Here is a 19,229-nt window from a genome sequence, read left to right as displayed (position 1 = left end):
ATTCCAGAAAAAACTTCCAAACCACAATCATGTCGAAATTGAGTTAAGAACAAAAAACTGGTCACGTGATTCATATAAACGGACTGATAAAAATAAGCCCAGCCCTACTGGCAGTCTTTAAATGACACAATGAATTAGTAGCCCAATCCACATGTATGGAATATACTAATATTTATTAAACAATAAAAACGAATTCCTTTAAATGTGATGTTTTTGGCTTGGAACGTTTTTCAGGAACTACGTTCAATTGTTCGATGAGTCTTTTATGATGGACATTAAACAATTATAGCAAAAAATTTATAAAAAAAGATGTTAGACATTTTACCTGTCTGATCGTGTAAAATTGTAAAGTTGAAACATCACTGAGTCAATATTTTAACAACAATAAGTAATTCAAGTTTAACATTGCAATTTTATTATGTTAAGGAATTTTCGATTTACGAAAATTTCGATTAATTTGCGTGTGATAAAATATGTAATTACATCACCTGTATACTAAAAATGTTTTAAAGATTATCACTTTGAATATATAGTTTATATTGCCTGACCTAAAAGCGAAAATAGACTTAATATATTCAACAAGTCTCGGCTTTAGCTTTAGAGAGCGAGGATTTGCTCTGCTCTAGCACACTGTGATAGGTACTTCATAACTTGATGACAATCGAAAATGTGGGAAAATATAATTGCACACAATACGAACTGTTTTAATCTATTCTAAAACGTACTTTTCCTTGGGTATTGATAGTTTTCGATCAAATGTTGTATTTACACATATGAAATCTCTTTAGTTACGTTAAAATATATAAATAAGATTTCGAATTTTAACATCTTTTCTTGGTTTTTTCGGGTGGTAAATGTTCTTGCTTGTTGATGGGTGATCAATAATTAAGACAATTTGTAGCAGATCCTAAGGTTATTGCACAAGTTTGTATCAGAGATGACCTGAGTGGATGAAGGGAATATGATAAGATATATTTGCACTGATAAAATTGGCAATAAGGTTCTGTTTGTACTTTTAAGATTATAATTTTACAAAGAAACTGATAACGGTCCTATCTAGAATATGAAGCATGTAAATAGAAACCAACAGCTTATATTGACAAATAATTTTCTTTATGTCGTTACTAAGGTCAACCTTTTCCTTATTTTCATATTTTCTTTCTATTTGTCATATTTGGAAGAATATAAACGACAGACGTCCTGTACACAAAACGTCTTAAATTTGAAAAATAGGTCCAGCCGTTAGGAGGAGTTCACTAACATATACATGAGCAGGAGAATTATATTATATGGAAGGAATCTAAACCAATCTCAAATTCACAAAAACACCAAAAAAGTAATCAAAATCCGCCCAGCCGTTTAGGAGATAGTTCAGTTGTGAATCTAAACCATTCTCGAATCCACCTGAAGACACACGAGGCAGTTCAATTGTAAATCTAAACCATTCTCAAATCCACCTGTAGACACACAGAAAGTTTCATTAAAATGGGTCCAGCCGTTTAGGAGGAGTTCAGTTACAACAGACTTACAAAGGAATATATATATTAAGATATAGCGAAGCGTCTACAAGAAATACAATTTGCAAAAGTTGACATTTGGTACCAATAAAGAAATTTGAAATTGAACTGATTTGCGCAACGAGACCATTGTGTAAATGCTCGCGCAAGTTGTCGTCTGTAAGTTTTAGTGAGTTGCTGAATTGTTTTAACCTACACCTGAGTTAAATTGATTCTATTTGTCAAATTGCAAATTAATAACTTTAACATAAGCTAAAAAAGGATATGGTCCTGTACCTTTCCACGAAGAAGAAACACATGGAATTATAAAAATTAAAGGACAAGTATTATTGAATTATTAAAACTTTCGTGAGTCATTATTATATTATTTATTAATAGGGCTTTACTCAAGTTTTATTAATAAATAATTTGACAAGTATTATAGAAATAATATTAATAAAAAGGTTACGATGGAGCATTTCGCAGAAGTATTCAATACTACGGCTGTCGAATCAAATTGAGCAAAATATTCAGTGTGCCTTCAGTCATTAACGCAGCTCGTATTTTTGTGCAGCTAGGCATATAGTTTGACCGCCCTTGCACGAGGGATTTTTATACAATTTGTGCCGAAACGGTCATACAAAGTCTTTCAGGAAGTTAACTTCTATACACTTCCAGAAGTGACTTGCATATAAATAAATTTCAGTGACATGTTGGCAATGAATTCACTTAATTACTTCGCTTATTATTTCAAAATGCGGTTCAATTCGGTGGTTGTCATGAATTGCCGCCAATTCACAAAAAACAAATGACAAATGAATGCAATATACTACATTAGGTAACCAAAGAGTTCTACAATTGAAATTCAAAAAAGTTTTCATTAGCAATGTTTCTGGCTGGCGAGTTCTAAACATTTTCAGTGTTACCCACGTAGCAGGTTTGGTTGGCATTATTTGATACAGTTTGTTAATGTGGGGAAATGCTGCGGATGTTCTTACTATTTTTGTGCTAAGAGGGCAACCTATAATATGCGCCCAAGAAACTGGCTTCAGGAAAAAATCAAGTTGCAAATATCCTGACGCTTCTATCACAATACAAATAGACATTACTGAAAAGAATGTGATTTGAACCCATTCAATTCAAGAGAGAGAATAAACTGTATCTACGTGCCGTGCAATAGGTACGCTAGGCTTAAGGGCGCCTTCACAGATCTTGATATTCAATTTTATAATAAAATACCAGATAGTATACTTGGACTCTTTGATAAAGAAGGCTTACTATAAGAATAGCAGATATAGGCCACCTAAAATTGTATAATATTATTTAAAGCAGGCTTAGCATTTTCGTTATTACACAGGCTGGCTTTTTGAGAAGGGCGGTGATAGCCAAGTCGGAAACTATGACACTTAGACAAAAGTCGTGAATGGAGTCATGCCCTCGATTTATAAGAAACCAATAACTGCATATATAGTTTTTTTTTTTATTAAATTTGTTGAACTTTTGACGGAAATCGACGCGAATAATTATTTAAAAAAAATACATCCTGTATTATTAGACCAATGGACTCTGTTCAGCAACAATGGACTTATCAGCATAAGGATCAATCTTTGCAATGACATATATTACTAAAAATAAAAGGGTTTTTTGTTTTATTATTTTTACACGGAAGAAAACTCACCTCCTATTTAAACTAAGGTCATTAGAGAGACGTATAAACTTATGCATTGTAGTCAAAGGAAACTATTTTGAGCAACTTATTAGTTAGGTAAAAGTAAGATATGAAAAAAAAAATTAAAGTTCTTCTATTTCCTTTCGTTTTTAGTAAAACATATTATCATTGCAAAGATTGATCTTTATCAACAACAGAGTCTATTGGTTCAATAATACGGGATGTATTTTTTTTGAAATAATCATTCGGGTCGATTTCCGTCAAAAATTCGAGAAATTTAAAATAAAACTAAATATGCAGTTATTGGTTTCTTATAAATCGAGGGCATGACTCCATTCTCTACTTTTGTTTAAGTCTCGTAGTTTCCGACTTGGCCATTACCGCCCTTCACAAAAAACCATCCTGTATAATTTAAAAGATAGCATGAAAGTTTATAATTCTCATGTCAAAACCCTTCACGAACTGATGTAGTTTCATGACATTTAGTTACGTAAGTAGAGTAATTAAGTTTTGATGAAATATGTTGTTATCTCACTTTCTATAGTAGATAAATATATTTGTATTTCTATTTCATAACCTTTTTTAAGCATATAGCTATTTCTTGTTAACAATTTTAAATATTAGTGCACCCTGTTCGTTCATTCTTATTATTATGAATGCAACGAAATAAGTTAAAATATACTGCTGTTATAGTCAATTATTCCTTAAAATAATAATAAATTGATAATAGAAATCAGAAAAATATATTTTCACAAGTTTGTCGATAAAAACCAAGGACACTTGAATTTGAAAGCCTCTTTGCTATCCCATTATTCTCGTCATAACGAGAATAACATGGAATTATTTTAGACATTATTTACATATCTTTTTAATAATTTGGCTGCTTCGATTTTGTTTGATATTTAAATCCAACGTTTAACTAACATCGCAGATTGACAATCTATCTTTATAAGTACACAAACAATAACTATAAAAAAACACTGATTTTGAGTTGGTTGATTTTTTTAACTTTATTTTTTTTGTGATATTTCCTTAATTGTATAATTAGCTATATTTATAGCGTTCATCCATAGTTCAATTATCAAAATAATTTCTTTGTAATTATTTTTATCAACACCCATGCTTTAAATCCTCTATTAAAGATGCTACAACAATTAGATTATTGCCAACGTTAAAACACCCAATGTCCTAAAAATCATTACATCATCCAAACGAGTGTTGTAATGAAATTCAGTACAACATTACATCATCCGTTTTCATTACAACACTCCTTTGCATGAATTAATGGTTACTAGGACTGGCTTTTTTAATGTTAGCAGTAAGCTAACTGTTTCAAAAGTTTCAGAGTTCTTTTATAGAGGATACATATTCTGGGTGTAGATAAAGTCTTCTATGCAACAGCGGTTGATAATTTGGTATTAAAACACTCATGTAATACCATTATCATTTAATACCGATTTTTACACAACAGTTGCATAAATAACTATGACGGTCCTTCCAAAAGAACTGTTACGGGTACCCTTTCATTGATAGAATGAGATTGGCACACATTATAGAGAAATTTGGTGAAAAGTAAGATCTTTCAGCACGAGTAAGCGGGTATTACAAGTTCCTTGCATAATGAAGCTAACCCAATTTTATCGTCAACATAGTTTAAATTATTGACAGTTTTAACGCCAACGATATATTGATAGCTTCATGAAATTGTAACGCAGTATAAAACGCAGTATAACGAAAAATATTATTGATGAATAAAACGCGGAAAAGCTGTATGAAAATCTAATTATAACTTGATTTGTTATTTGTTTGAATATTTCGACAGACTGCAATACCGACTGGCAAATTGCAATTTGCATACTATCTATGTTTCAGCGTTAATCTGTTTATAAAAAGCTGTCAGACTTAAAATAGCTCTGTGTATACCAATGTTTCCCAACGTGGGGCCCACGCCCCACATAGGAGCAACTTGATAGTTAAGAGGGGCAATTTAAAAATGGACTCGATAGGACTTTAACCCTTTCGCTTTGGGTTATTTAAATTCAATGCAAGATATCAGTGACAAATTTAACATTAAAGGCAATTTCCAAGAATTTTGACTACTACAAACTTTTACTAATGTCGCCATCTTCATATTTAGCTGAATGAGGATTTAGTGCTGTAAATTATTTACTGATAAAAAAAAATCGACCTTTTGTTACACAAAGCGGAGACTTAAGATTAAAGCTAAGTAAATTGGAACCTAATATAATATCTCTGTGCAGCAAGCATCAAGCGTACGGGTCGCATTAAAAAAGAAAATAGAAAAATCAATATTAAAATTATTTTGAATTTCATGTTTGAAATTTTATTTACGATCTTTTGATAACAATTTTATAGTGATTTCTTCCTAAATCTTATCATTTATATTTCTTAAGGGAACAGAACAATTCTTAAAGGTTAAAAATTATGTATGGGCACAGTAGACATATGTACCAGTACGGAAACTCCCTACAAACGTTCGAAATGACACTCACACAAACTTGCGCATCGACGAGGCCCTTAAGTGGTTTTCGCGGTCAAAACGTGTCGAGTGTCACATTGTAATTTCCGCGATCTTTTTAAAAATGCCAGCGTATTGCGTGGTGTATACCACATGTTATAAACGTATAGCCGTATGGCTATTTGGACTCGGCTCCATCAAAACTCCAGTTTTCGTTTTATAAAAGTATAAAATAGTATAGTAAATAAGAATTATTTATTGTTATATTATTAACATAATTAGTAGGTATTCGAATTATTAGTCCGTGAGATCGATTATAGTAAATTCGTGAACATAATTAAATACAAGATGGTGGCTTCATGAAATTGTCAATTTTTGCATCATGGATGTCGTTTTCATGGTTTTTGAGGATGATCAAACTGATACTGCTTGATAGATAGTGCTGTCAAAATGTAAATCAAAGATGGCGGCCGCATGAAATTGACAATTATTTCTTCATGGGTGGCATAGTTTTTGAGGATGGTGAAACTAATAGTGCTGTTAAAATGTAAATCCCAATTGGAGCTACATGAAATTATCAACTTTTTTATCATGCGTTTTGATTTCATGATTCTCGAGGGTGTTGAAGCCGATAATGCTAGACTTTTGAAATAAAATTGTGTGTTCACCAGTCCCGAAAATCTCAAAAATGATACCAATATTGATTTTATAGAAAGTGGCACATCCGCCATCTTGGATCTTGAAATGGGGGTCATATTTGCAATTAACAATCTCGGAAATCTCGAAAATATTACCCAATTTTAATTTTATTGTAAAAGTCACATCCGCCATATTGGATCTTAAAATAGATGTCATATTCGTTATACTACACTCACGAAAACAATAATTGCCCCGTCTAGACATGTCATGTTCGTGGGATGCCTGCAGGGAAGAGTTTCTAAGACGGTGGTAGAAGTGAAACTTCAACGGATAAAATTTAAAAACACATATATCAAATTTTCCCGTCAATATTTCAAATAAAATATTTCAACGAAAATAAAAAAAAATCAAAATTTTTTTTTTGTAGAAAATCATTCAATAAAATGTTGTTTAAAAATATTACATAACAGTCATCATGTAGACAATAATTATATACTGTATAGCTATCATACATACACTATACGTAAAAATCTTACGCTTTTTACTTTATTACGCTCCGCAACCATAAGGAACTTCGTTACAAAACTCCTTTTTTAGAGTCGGTTAGAAAAATAACCTGATAACCCTATTGCTTCAATGGAGTGTACGCGCATGTAAGTAAGTATATTATTATGAATAAGGCTTAGTTTCCATACTGATACATATGTCTACTGTGGTATGAGGGCATAAAACGACGTCTTACAATTACCACTGATGCAAAAAAAAGGACGAGGTATTTCATACTACCTACGTAAGTATCCATCCCTATTCTGTGCTAATACCCAAAAACCTTCTTTCATCATATTCAATCATAGTATATATATTGTATTGTATGTATATAAGTACATATTATAGTATAATTAGTACTACGTTATCTCAGCCTCAGTAGATGTTCTAAGTAACAAGTGCCACATCCTTTGTTTATGTGTTTACTAAATCTATGATTTCTATGTGAGTGCACTGTCTGTTTAATCCTTTCTGACTTCATTTTCACTTCAAAAACTAGTGGAAGTGGCGAGTGGGCGTTACACTGTCGCCACTATTGTGTACAGATGTACCTACTCGAGGCTCAAGTGAGACCAGTCGTTTGATGTCTATTGTCGATTTTCGATTGAATAGTCGATTGAAGTGATCCATCTTTAAAAAAAAATACAAATATGCCTTATTGTGCCATATTGGAGTGTAGAAATCATAGCCGCAATAAAAATATGTCCAACGAAGGGATTTCCTATCATCGGTAATCATAATTTTCTGATTTAAATACAATTAAAGTTTTTTATTTTGTGTCGTGCAAAATATACAATCAAAAATGAACCGTAATATTATGACGTATGATTCATTTACTTTTACATTTAATCGATGTAACTTCTGTTAGAATAATTAATGTAAACAATGAAAATATCTTACTCATCAACAAGTGCATGCATGTGTACATATCGATATAATTTTATCGAATTTTTTTTTATAACTTGTATTCAATTTTGCTCTTTTACATGCATCATGCGATAAGGGTTTACACCCTAGGCAATTTTTATGGAACAGGAGGACAAACGAGCGTACGGGTCACCTGTTTTTAAGTGATCACCGCCGCCCACACTCTCTTGCAACACCAGAGGAATCACAGGAGCGTTGCCGGCCTTTAAGGAATGTGTACGCGCTTTTTTTGAAGGTAGCCATGTCGTATCGTCCCGGAAACACCGCACAAGGAAGTTCATTCCACAGCTTTGTAGTACGTGGAAGAAAGCTCCTTGTAAATCGCACTGTGGAGGACCGCCACACATCCAGATGGTGAGGATGATATCCTAACTTGTGGCGTGTCGTGCGAAGGTGGAATTCGGCGGCAGGAATTAGGTTAAACAGCTCTTCAGAACACTCCCCGTGATAAATGTGGTAGAAGACACACAATGAAGCGACGTCTCTACGCAACGCCAAGTGATCCAGCCGTTCACAGAGTACTGGGTCCCCGACAATTCGAGCTGCTCTGCGTTGCACGCGGTCAAATGGATCGAGCTGATACTGGGGTGCGCCAGACCAGAGATGACAGCAATACTCCATGTGTGGCCGGACCTGCGCTACAAAATGTTGTAATATTATGGTTGTGGTAATTGTGTACAAGAGAGACTACGATAAATACAAATTAAAAGTTTTAATCGTCTCTAAGGTACAGCTAATTATTATTTAACAAATATGTGTAAGATTCAAGTTAAACTATTTAAAGGTTAATTTTTAAATATAAAGACAAACAAATTTTTTTAATTAAACTTTAATATTTGGCATATATTGAGGTTTCACCGGTAAGGTTAAGTCGAGGTGGAGTAGAAGAAAAACCTCATCACATCATGATAGAGAAAGCGTCACAGAATTGTAAAAAATAGTTCGAAAACCATGAATTCTGGGAATGTTGCCATCATTGTAACATATGTACATCATAATATAAAATATCATAAGACTAACAAGACTATTAATACTTCATCAGTACACATAGCTTCTCTATTAATTAATCATTCGTTACTGCTTGTTTTTTAAATTTTCTTTCCGCACGCGCATTACCTAAAGAAACAGTACGGTTTATGAAATCTCATGTCTTACTGTTAACCCAGGGGGGGTTTATACAGAATAACGATGAATACTTATAAAAAAAAATATTTTATGCGTGTACTGCTTCCCAGGTAAATATTATCATATTGGTATTGTAACTTTCCAAGACTATTCGTGTACGCTGTCTAATTGATTTTATTTGAATTGAGCTAAATATTTTCCATCCTTTTAAATAAAACCAAAGAAAAACATTTTAGCCTATTATTATTTTAGCTTACGACGTACTTTATCGATAATATACTTTATCAACTCTGACATATTTGTAGTTTTCACTTACTTATCGCTATGTTTATTAATCTTCGTACAACACTAGGTATTTTGACAGAAGTCAAATCTATGGTTACAGAGTTTCTAATACATCAAGTTTATTCTTCTTATATATAAAATTCTAGTGTCACAATGTTCGTTCCCGTACTCCCCCGAAACGGCTTGAGCGATTCTCATGAAATTTTGTGAGCATATTGAATAGGTCTGAGAATCGGCCAACATCTATTTTTCATACCCCTAAATGTTAAGGGTCGTCCACACGAAACTTTTATTTTTTATTTTTTTGACATTTTTTTTATTTGTTTGATTATGAGTCAGCATTAAAAATTCATACAACTTCAAATTTTCACCCATCTACAATCAACAGTTACTTTTGTATCGCGATTTTAATATCGGCAAACAACGGTTTGCTGGGTCAGCTAGTTGTATATGTTATTTTCCGCAAATTAAGAAAAAGTTCTGAGGTTGTCATTATCACTTTAAGAATATGAGATTAGAGTAATGGTACTTAGTTCGAAATTGATGTAAATAAATTTGTAGTTATGTCATTTCGTGATTGTGAATTCAGGCCTATCCTAAAGCAGGAATTAAGTATGTGTATTACATAAATAATATATAAATGTGTGATTTGGCGACATCGGTTTCTATATTAAAATGACATGATGCCACTTCTTCGTTTTTTCTGTTCGATGGTTCCGAACTATATCTGTTTTGATAAAATTAATATTGTAAAATTACATGACAGTAACATGCCAGTTATTGATATTTTTGCTATGTGTCTTTTAGTTGTATGTCTCCTTGTTGATATTTTTACATTGGTGCATGAATATTGTTAGTTTTTCTAAATAAATTAAAAATATATATATATATATTTAAGTGGAAAGTGATGCCAAGTTCTTGGCGTTTTGTATATAAATAATTTACAATAATTACAGTCTATTATTATTACGTGGTTATCAAAGTTATTGTTTAATTGTTGGTTCGCACAATTTGACACGTGAATAGTGTCACCTTTCCATATAATAAAATGTACTCTGTAGTATTATCACCTTCGCAGACGACTACTGACCCTGAGTCTCGGGACTCAGTACATTGTACGATAAAGGTATGTCATGGTCACATTTTATTAAGTTATTTTTTATTATGGATTGAGGATTGTGTATAAAGTATAATACCAAAATATTTAGTTGCGAGTTTTTTATATTTGATAATATTGAAAAATGTAAAATTATAAATATTTTCAACAATTGAATGAAACGCTATCAATGATTTTCATTTATTATCCTACATAGATCCGACATAGGACATAAATTTCCGACGGAAAATATGACTGAAGACAGACAGAAAATTGTTCGGCAAGCTCGACTTCTTACGGCCGTTTTTAATAACCTATCTATCCTTAGTTTAAGTTACTACAGGTAGATCTAAAAGAAATCTATCCTTTTACGCTTACTTACTTTCAATAACCTATCGACATAAAGCATTGGACTATAACTATATTAGATATAACTATGGATACATAAGATCTTGTCATTAATTGGTGACAGCAATGTATTCGTAACTAGAGATACGTTATTGAAAACGGGTGTTAGTCGAGCGGGCCGGATGGCATTTCTCCCATATTGCTTAGAACGCGTGTCCCTCAGGTGCCGCCGGTGCTAAGGCGTTTATTCCAGCACTCCTACTCAAAAGGCGTAGTCCCGGACTTATGGGTGTCAGCCCTTGTCCATCCGATTAAAAAAAAGTAGACAGTTCGAATCCGTCTAAGTACAGGCCTATTGCAATTACTACCGCGCTCTACTTTCCAAAATCATGGAAGGCATTGTTAACCTCCAGCTGTGGGTATACCTAGGGGACAACCAGTTGATCAACGAACTACAGTACCCGTTTCGGTTACAACTGTACGGCCGTTGTCGGTCGGCTGGCGATACTCTCGAATTCCTAATATATAGATGGGCGGCGACTATCGAAAACAAGGGGAAAGCGTTGCAGTTAACCTGGATATAGCGAAGGCCTTTGATCATGATGGCAGAAGGCGCTTCTCTTAAAATTTCCACCATTTGGGCTTCCCGACAGTTTATGCAAATGAACCACCAGCTTCCTCACTGGGTGCACCATACAGATCGTCGGTCTAAGCGCATATTATGGAATCAAATGAGACAATTTAATGAACAACTGAAACGCTGCTTACAGTACAATAACGTGTAAGGCGCAGATTCGTCCTAAGCTTCAAAATATCAATATTGACTTGTTTGATGACGCATACTAATTATGTCGTGGGCGGGTGTGAATATGTATGTAGTCGCATTAATTAAGATGGTATTTATGATTTTAGTGGCAATGGTAAGAGGACATGAAAGGCGAACACTAGCGATCCTGCTTCTCACCATAACCGCGGTGGTAGCAGCTGCATCGTACGATCGTGAAAGACTCGAAATAGCCAAGCAAATTCTCGAAGAAGTGCCTCTAACAGATGGGTACGTAGTTATATTGATTTTATATTACATCGTAAATTTTCCTCTTTTTTCTCAAGCGTCAGGTAAGTGTTTATAGGAAACACTTATAATTCTAGCTTTATTTTAAAATAGCTTTTCTTGTGTTAAAACATATTTAATAAATTTTTAAATGTAATTTATTCTTCTTAAAATTATAAGTTTTTAATTGGCACACATTCACGTCATAAAATCTTTTTGTGCAAGAAGGGATTACTTCGACATTACTCCAATAGTGCAGAGTTTTAATAGATTATACCTACTAATAAATAAATCATATAATTATGTGGACAAATTAGAGATATATGTTTATTTTGGATTCTCATTTTGAGTGAATTGCTTTAATTAATATATATTTAATTATATAATATATATAATTAGTGAAAACATTTAATAAGCGTTGTTAAACAGGCAAATAAAATACCTTATAGAAAGATATATATAGATTTTATTATATTTATTTTATTTTTTTTAATATAGTACACACTGACAGTTTGGACAGAGTACACATATCGACATAAAGCACTAGTATAGTGCTTTAGAATGTAAAATATAATTTAATTTATTCATAGGCACAACGATCTTCCGTGGAACATACGAAAATTTCTTGGGAATCAGATCAATGAATTTGAACTAGATACCGATCTCACCCAGATTGAACCCTGGTCTAAGTCGAAATACTCACACACGGATCTACCACGTCTAAGAGAAGGAATGGTTGGAGCTCAGGTAAGTATAATCACACTTCTTATTATTATTGGTCCAAAAATTAATTAATTGAGTAAGATTTCTAAGAAAACTTTCTTACGTACATAAACATAATTTTCGGACGCATAGACACAACAATGCGCCAAGCGGCAAGGAGCTTATTTGTTTTATACACACGGTAACACTTTCCTTTCAATATAAGTTTTATTTAAGACAGCACTCAAAATTTTCAGTAGATCTAGAGTTCTGAGCACCAATAACCAGAATTCTTAGAGCGCTTTCGCACTACATCCGAACCGTACCGGTGAAAAGACGGTCTGAATTAGTCGTAGAACGATTTTTATATAGTTTATGCACTAGATCCGGCTTTCGTCATCCGATTTCTTTCCGTCAACCGTTAGAAATAGTTCTACGACTACACCGGACCGTATTTTCATGGGTAGGTACTGATCGGATTCGGAAAGTGCTAAAGCGCTCTTAGGTTGAGATAGTCATTTGACAGTTGACAGCTCAATAGAAAGGTCAAGCGCGCGCGTGTCATTATACACGTATACCAAACTCATTTGATTATTAATTTTATTGAAAAAAAAGTGGAAATCTATGAATGATTTATGAGATATGCGGTCTTGTTAACTTATTTGATTGAGAAACGGAACGCATTTTTAGATGCATGACAGCTATGGGTGACAGCAGACAGAGTATTATACGGGAATTTAAAAACGTCAAACATATGCTATGATGACGCAAGGAATTGTTGATCTCCTATTTGTTCGGATTATAGTCTAAGCTTTTCCTAAGTCTTCAATAAGGTGGACTTAAGTGCGAGCTAATCTTAATCTAACCCCAATCAAAGTGAAGTTTATAAATACGGACTTCGACTCAACCCGCTAGATAAGTCTGAGCAAAGTTGCCCTATTGATCTCAGCCTTAAAGGCTTCGAACATTAAGTTATAACTCTACACCGACGCCCAATGCTTAGATAACTTATAAACAACAGTAGTTTTCATGACCAATCCTGGATTATGTATTATTACTATTACTATTACAATAATCATAATTAATAATTCGAAGTAGGAAAACACTGTACATTAACACTATGTTTCCAAAGTACGAACCTCGAACAGCTGATACAACGTACTATCCGCACGCTTAATAAGTGGTATAAGCTATTATAAATATACCGACATTATTATTAACACAGATATAATTAATAAATCGAAAGTAAATTTACTGAATATATAATTGACAATATTATTATTGACAATAAGGGGCTCTTTCACAGTGTCCAAGTAAAGTTCCTGATAGGCTACTTGCTACTTACCTATCGAATAAAGATATCATTTGCGTTTCACAATGCATAGATAGTGTCATCTAGCAGGTAAGGGCCATTTAAATTGTAGGATGGATGTAGTTGCAGATACTATAGTTGTTGGGTCGATCGCCTGACATAGTGACAAGCGTTTGACAAAATAATATCAATTTATATGATGGCAGGGGAGCCCAAGAGACTAAATAGAGATTTACTCGAGCGTCGTAGGCACCTATTGGATTACGTAAATTAGATGCTAAGAAGACGAAAGTTTATATGATGTGTGTTACCTGTGCCTGTTGGGGGGAGCGTGTACAACAATGTAAAAAACCATCATAAAGAAATGCTAAAGCGTTTCAGATATTAATAGAGTATGTGCCACACGTGTTACTGATAACGGAAAAATATTATTCTGCCACTTTGTATGGTGGGGGTGGTTAGTGACAATTGGTTAGTTGATATTCTCAAATTTCGTTACAGCGAAGCGGAATACAATAATTATGTGATGATTCATTTTATTGTGAAAAAAGTAGTAGAAATGCTGTTTAGAATGCTATTATGAATTCAGCTATTTAGAATTAAGTTTGTGTTACGTTATGTCGTATAAGAAACAGTTTTTTAATATTATAATTTTGTCAAACGGAACTATTAAGTGCGAGCTTGCCAGACCGATCTGCCAGATAATTCAACTAGAAATTAAATATAGTGGTTGTATGAATCAATCTATTATATCTGAAACTTTTATGTAGCCATTAATACATAGGCTAGCTATGACTTTACTTGGACATTGTGAAACAGCCCCTAAGCATACTAATTAGACAATAAACATACAGTGATATTTTATGGAAAATAATAATAATAATAGAATGTAAATGTTGAACGAATATAATGATTTGGTATAATATGAGAAAAACCATTAATAATCATATTAATTTGGTGAGCTTTTGAAATTTTCCACGTTGAAAATATAATGTGATGAATTTTTCTTTAGATATTGGCCAATATTGTATTGTTAACATTTCATCCGTAATCAAGGTATGAATAGATTATTTCGAACAATGCATCAAGCTTATTCATTTTGTATTAAATGAATATTAATATTCTGCTCCATTAATATAAATAATATACGTTTTCAATGGTTTATATGTAGAATGCTAAAATTTTTTTGTAACTTTACTAATTTGAATATAATAGAAAGTTATAAGTTAAAGTATAAAACTTGTAACATAGGTTCCTTTTTTAAATCTCCATACTACCTTCTTTGAACGGACATGCTGCTGTAAAAAGCGTAGGCTTTACATATTAGCGGCAAATATGGTGAAGGAAATACAAGTACATTTAACTTTATATGTTATAATATCGACAAAAATACTAGTGCTAATGACTGGATTGACCAGCCCCAAGCGGCGCATGTTCAAAAGAATGACGCATGGATCAGCTTTCCTCGCACATATTTCAGGGAAGGTAACGACTAGAAACCCTGCCGCGAATTTACAAAGGCTATATATAATGAAAGTGGAAACTGAACTAGCTTAGCTTTTGTTTGCCAAAAACTTGATAAAACCCTAATCCATTATAGTAAAGAAATTGACAGAAATCGCGTAGACTTTGTAAGATAAACTCATTCTTAAATTGCAGCAACAAATACTATTCAATTTCATACCGATATTTACCGATAGTTAGCTTCTATGTAGAAATTACGTCTGATCGTTACGTGGTTGGTCCCCAAAACTATCTGAAGTCAGCATTAAATCTTCTGGTGACCAATGGCCGATTCGGTTCTTGCCCCCGCCGGCCGCTACCGCGGCACGCTACGCTCGGCTCGTGCGATGTGATTAACAGTCTACATTTGTTTTTGGGACCTACTCGTGAACAAGGGCCGATTTGGTTATTTAATTACTGACTAGGTTTAGAATGTACGTAAGGTTTAAATATATCGGGACAAAAGCTTATCTATTTGAGTGAATATGTATTATATCCAACTAGATTTTGCCCGTTTACTTTCATTGAAAATATCAATGCCTCTGCATTGATATTTAGCAGGAGTCATTTTTTCACTGAGATAGATTAGGTATTGTCTAGTAATATGCATAAGCAAAAGCTCATCTATTAAGGTCTGATGCATGACTCAGCAGCCTTTGTAAATTCCCTACTCTCCCACGGGAACTTACAAAATTTTACTCAAATAATTTAAACGTCTAGATAGAGCCTTTTGCTGCTAGACAACCGATGAAAACAGGCCAGGTCTATTACTTTAGTGTGCTTGACAAGCTACGTCCTACACTCGCGATTTGTGTTGTAGTTAGTATATATTTGTGTTAGTGTGCTTGCATTGCACAAAATAGAGGTTAACAGTCAACCTCAATTTTTCGACATTTACACAGCTGTCACTGTCGATCGTCAATTTTTAGAGCATAACACTCACTCATACTTTTTAAACATTTTATAACTAATAATAAAATCATAATGAATCCTATAAATTGTAAAATGGTTGTTCTCTTTATAAGCTTTCGAACTTGTTTTCGTTAATCTTACCTTTTCCACGAATTGATTTCAGCAATACTGAAACTGATCTGGTAATTAATTAACACCTTATTTTTGCTTTTTCATTATATTTCGAATAGGAGATGTATTTATTTACTCGTTCTGTAGTATTAATAAAAACGAAGTAAAGTTTAATAACACAGTTCAGTTCATTCCAAATTTATAATCTTTTCTGTGCTTTTACAAAATAGTTAAACATATTCCCTCGTATTCATAATGGTCCGCTAACTTAAAACAGCCGCTAAGGAGTGTTTTTTCTCATTCTGACTTAGGTCAATAGAAGAAGACAGAGTGAGAATTAGCAATGCTTTAAGTTAGACTATTATGAATAAGGGGGTTAGTGTTGAACACTTGTTTTAAAAAAGTTCTATTACAAATCTGTGCCTTTCTGTTGTTTAGAGTTCAACAATCTTCAGACAAGCTTCGACTCGTGTTTAAATATAATTTAAACACGAGTCGAAGCTTGTCTAAGGTGTGTCTAACGGATAGATCATATCCATATGGAATATTTAGATTATATGATGACAGATAGATGGCATCTGACAAAAATGCGTTCCGTTCTTGTACACTTCAGTTTATGTTGTGTTTAACGACGTTTTAGTTAAACACAAGCTAAACATTGTTTTGTAATAGAAAAAGATAAACTACATTTTAGACATCGTTATTGCTAGTTCACTAACGTTGATAATAGTTAGGTCACTGTTAAAATTATTTTTTTGTAATATATAATCACGTTTGTCTTTATCTTACAGAATTACATGACAGGGAGAAGTAATTTTAAACTTGGAGTAACATTTCATTGCGTATAATAATAAGACTAATTCGGTATTCTTTGGTTAACCACAGTGTATGGGTCATGTAATGGTATGTGAACACGGCCGCCCATATTCTCTTATAGCACCAGGGAAATGACAGGAGTATTGTCGGGCTTTTAAGTGGGTACCATCCTGGAAGCACCGTGCAAGGAAGTCCATACCATAGTTTGTTGAACGTGGAAGAAAGTGCGTTTAATACCCTACTCTGGGGGACACCACCATACCACACCATATATCCAAATGAGGGTGATATTCAAGATTGTGGTGGTAGATGGTAGAATTCAAATATATTTTTTATAAAACAAACATAATAAAGTGAAACTTCTTTATCGACGCATGAGAGATATTTTATATCAATGTCGTCACGAATTTCGGTCACGCGCCATGTTTTTTTTTATCAAAGTTTTACAGTAACGTAAATAATTAAATATTAGTTTGAAATAATAAAACTTTAATTAAATACAGTTTTTTTTCTTAAGCCTTACCTACCCGATTTCTGTTAAGTTATAAATAGTAGAAAAATTAAATGTCTCAAAGAAGTTTCTCTTCTTACCTGTGTACTCTGGTACATACACACATTTTTTTTTAATCTAGTTCTGGTCCGCGTTCGTCCCTTGCGGTACTCAAAATAAAGATGCTGTACAACTTACTTTGGAGCAGATTGATATCATCAAACGCCTGGTTGACAAATACCCGAAATATCTGAAAATTGCAAAATCGGTGAAAGGTAAAATATTTACTATAGACATTATTATAGAACTAGTTACATAAAATAATCATATGTGAGGAGTAACTAACCACAAAAAAGGAATGTTACACATGATTGTATCCTAAATTCAATTTACAACGCCTAACTTTGATTTGCCCAAACTGTCTAGAATCTAATACTCTCTCATTAAGCTTATTCACGTCTGTTGCCTAACGTTGCGCAACACAATCTCGAGCTCTACAGAATGTATAACCGGGTGTGTTTCGATGTTTGGACGGTGTTATTTAATCATCATTTATTTTTCATCATCATCTCTGTATACACTATAAACACTACCGCCTTCATCATCTGGGGGAGCAGTTATTCACAATTCGGCTTCCACCAGCAAGCTATGAAAAAACTTCCTTCATTGATCAGTGATTCGCATTGTGTACAAATTGTATTAACACACGTTATTATAATTTTTTATGGAATGGAGGACAAACGAGCCTAGGAACACCTAATGTTAAGTGATCACCGCCGCCCACATTCTCTTGCAACACCAAAGGAATCACAGGAGCGCTATCGGCCTTTAAGGAAGGTGTACGCGCTTTTTTTGAACGTACGCTTGTAATATCATCCCGGAAACACCACACAAAATATCTCATTCCACAGCTTGGTTGTTCGTGGAAGTAAGTTCCTTGAAAACCTCACTGTGAAGGAACGCCACATACCCTGATGGCATGTAGTGCGAAGGTAGAATTCGGCTGGAATAATGCGGTCAAACAGCTCGTCGTAAACGCGGAACACTCCGTGATAGATGGGATAGAAAACTTCTGTAATTTATTAAATTTATGTTTACTTTTAAAGGATTAAAACGCGTGTAATTGAAACTGTGTTTTTACATTAGATTTTTGCGTAAAAGTTACATTTTTATATTAGTTAACCCGACGTTTCAAGACCTTTCCAGATCTCGTTTTCAGAAGGACTGCCTTGACTGCAGATAAAATGAGTCAAGATAGTATTTGTCATAGTTGTCATTATGAAGTTTAGAGCCATTTACAATAATTACACGCGTTTAAATCCTTTAAAAGTGTTTTATTTAAATGTGTAAAACTGGCGTTAATCAAATTGATCTAATTTTCAAGAACTATTTTAAACAGATATATTGGAGACACATAGTGCACGGCCTCGTAAAGTAGCATCATTGATTGGCATCGAAGGTGGTCACTCTATTGGGAATTCACTCGGCGTGCTGCGGACCTATTATCAACTCGGAGTCCGTTATATGACACTCACGCATACGTGCAATACACCATGGTAATAATTCTCATACATCAATTTGTTGTATCGTTTATAAGAGCACGTATTCGATTCGCGACGAAAACTTCATGCCTTTGAGTTCGTTCCAGAGCTATGTCGGAATGATGTGAACAGATTATTCGATGATTATAGGAAGTTTGGTCTTGATTTAGTGCACTACAGA

General features: G+C 33.6%; 1 protein-coding gene across 3 annotated transcripts in view; it reads left to right on the top strand.

Moving 5' to 3' along the window:
• Positions 1-19,229, top strand: part of LOC126979058 (dipeptidase 1-like) — a 52,890-nt gene that overhangs the window by 16,615 nt on the left and 17,046 nt on the right. For all 3 annotated transcript variants that reach the window (XM_050828246.1, XM_050828245.1, XM_050828247.1), the window contains exons 3-6: positions 11,523-11,664; positions 12,252-12,408; positions 17,650-17,782; positions 18,907-19,063. In XM_050828246.1, the coding sequence (XP_050684203.1) occupies positions 11,523-11,664; positions 12,252-12,408; positions 17,650-17,782; positions 18,907-19,063 (589 nt within the window). The remainder of the gene's footprint in view (positions 1-11,522; positions 11,665-12,251; positions 12,409-17,649; positions 17,783-18,906; positions 19,064-19,229) is intronic.

This window comes from Leptidea sinapis, chromosome Z (assembly GCF_905404315.1).
Source record: "Leptidea sinapis chromosome Z, ilLepSina1.1, whole genome shotgun sequence".
Taxonomy (NCBI): Eukaryota; Metazoa; Arthropoda; class Insecta; order Lepidoptera; family Pieridae; genus Leptidea; species Leptidea sinapis.
The sequence above is the reverse complement of the archived record's forward strand: the minus strand, read 5'-3'. Positions and strand labels throughout refer to the sequence as shown.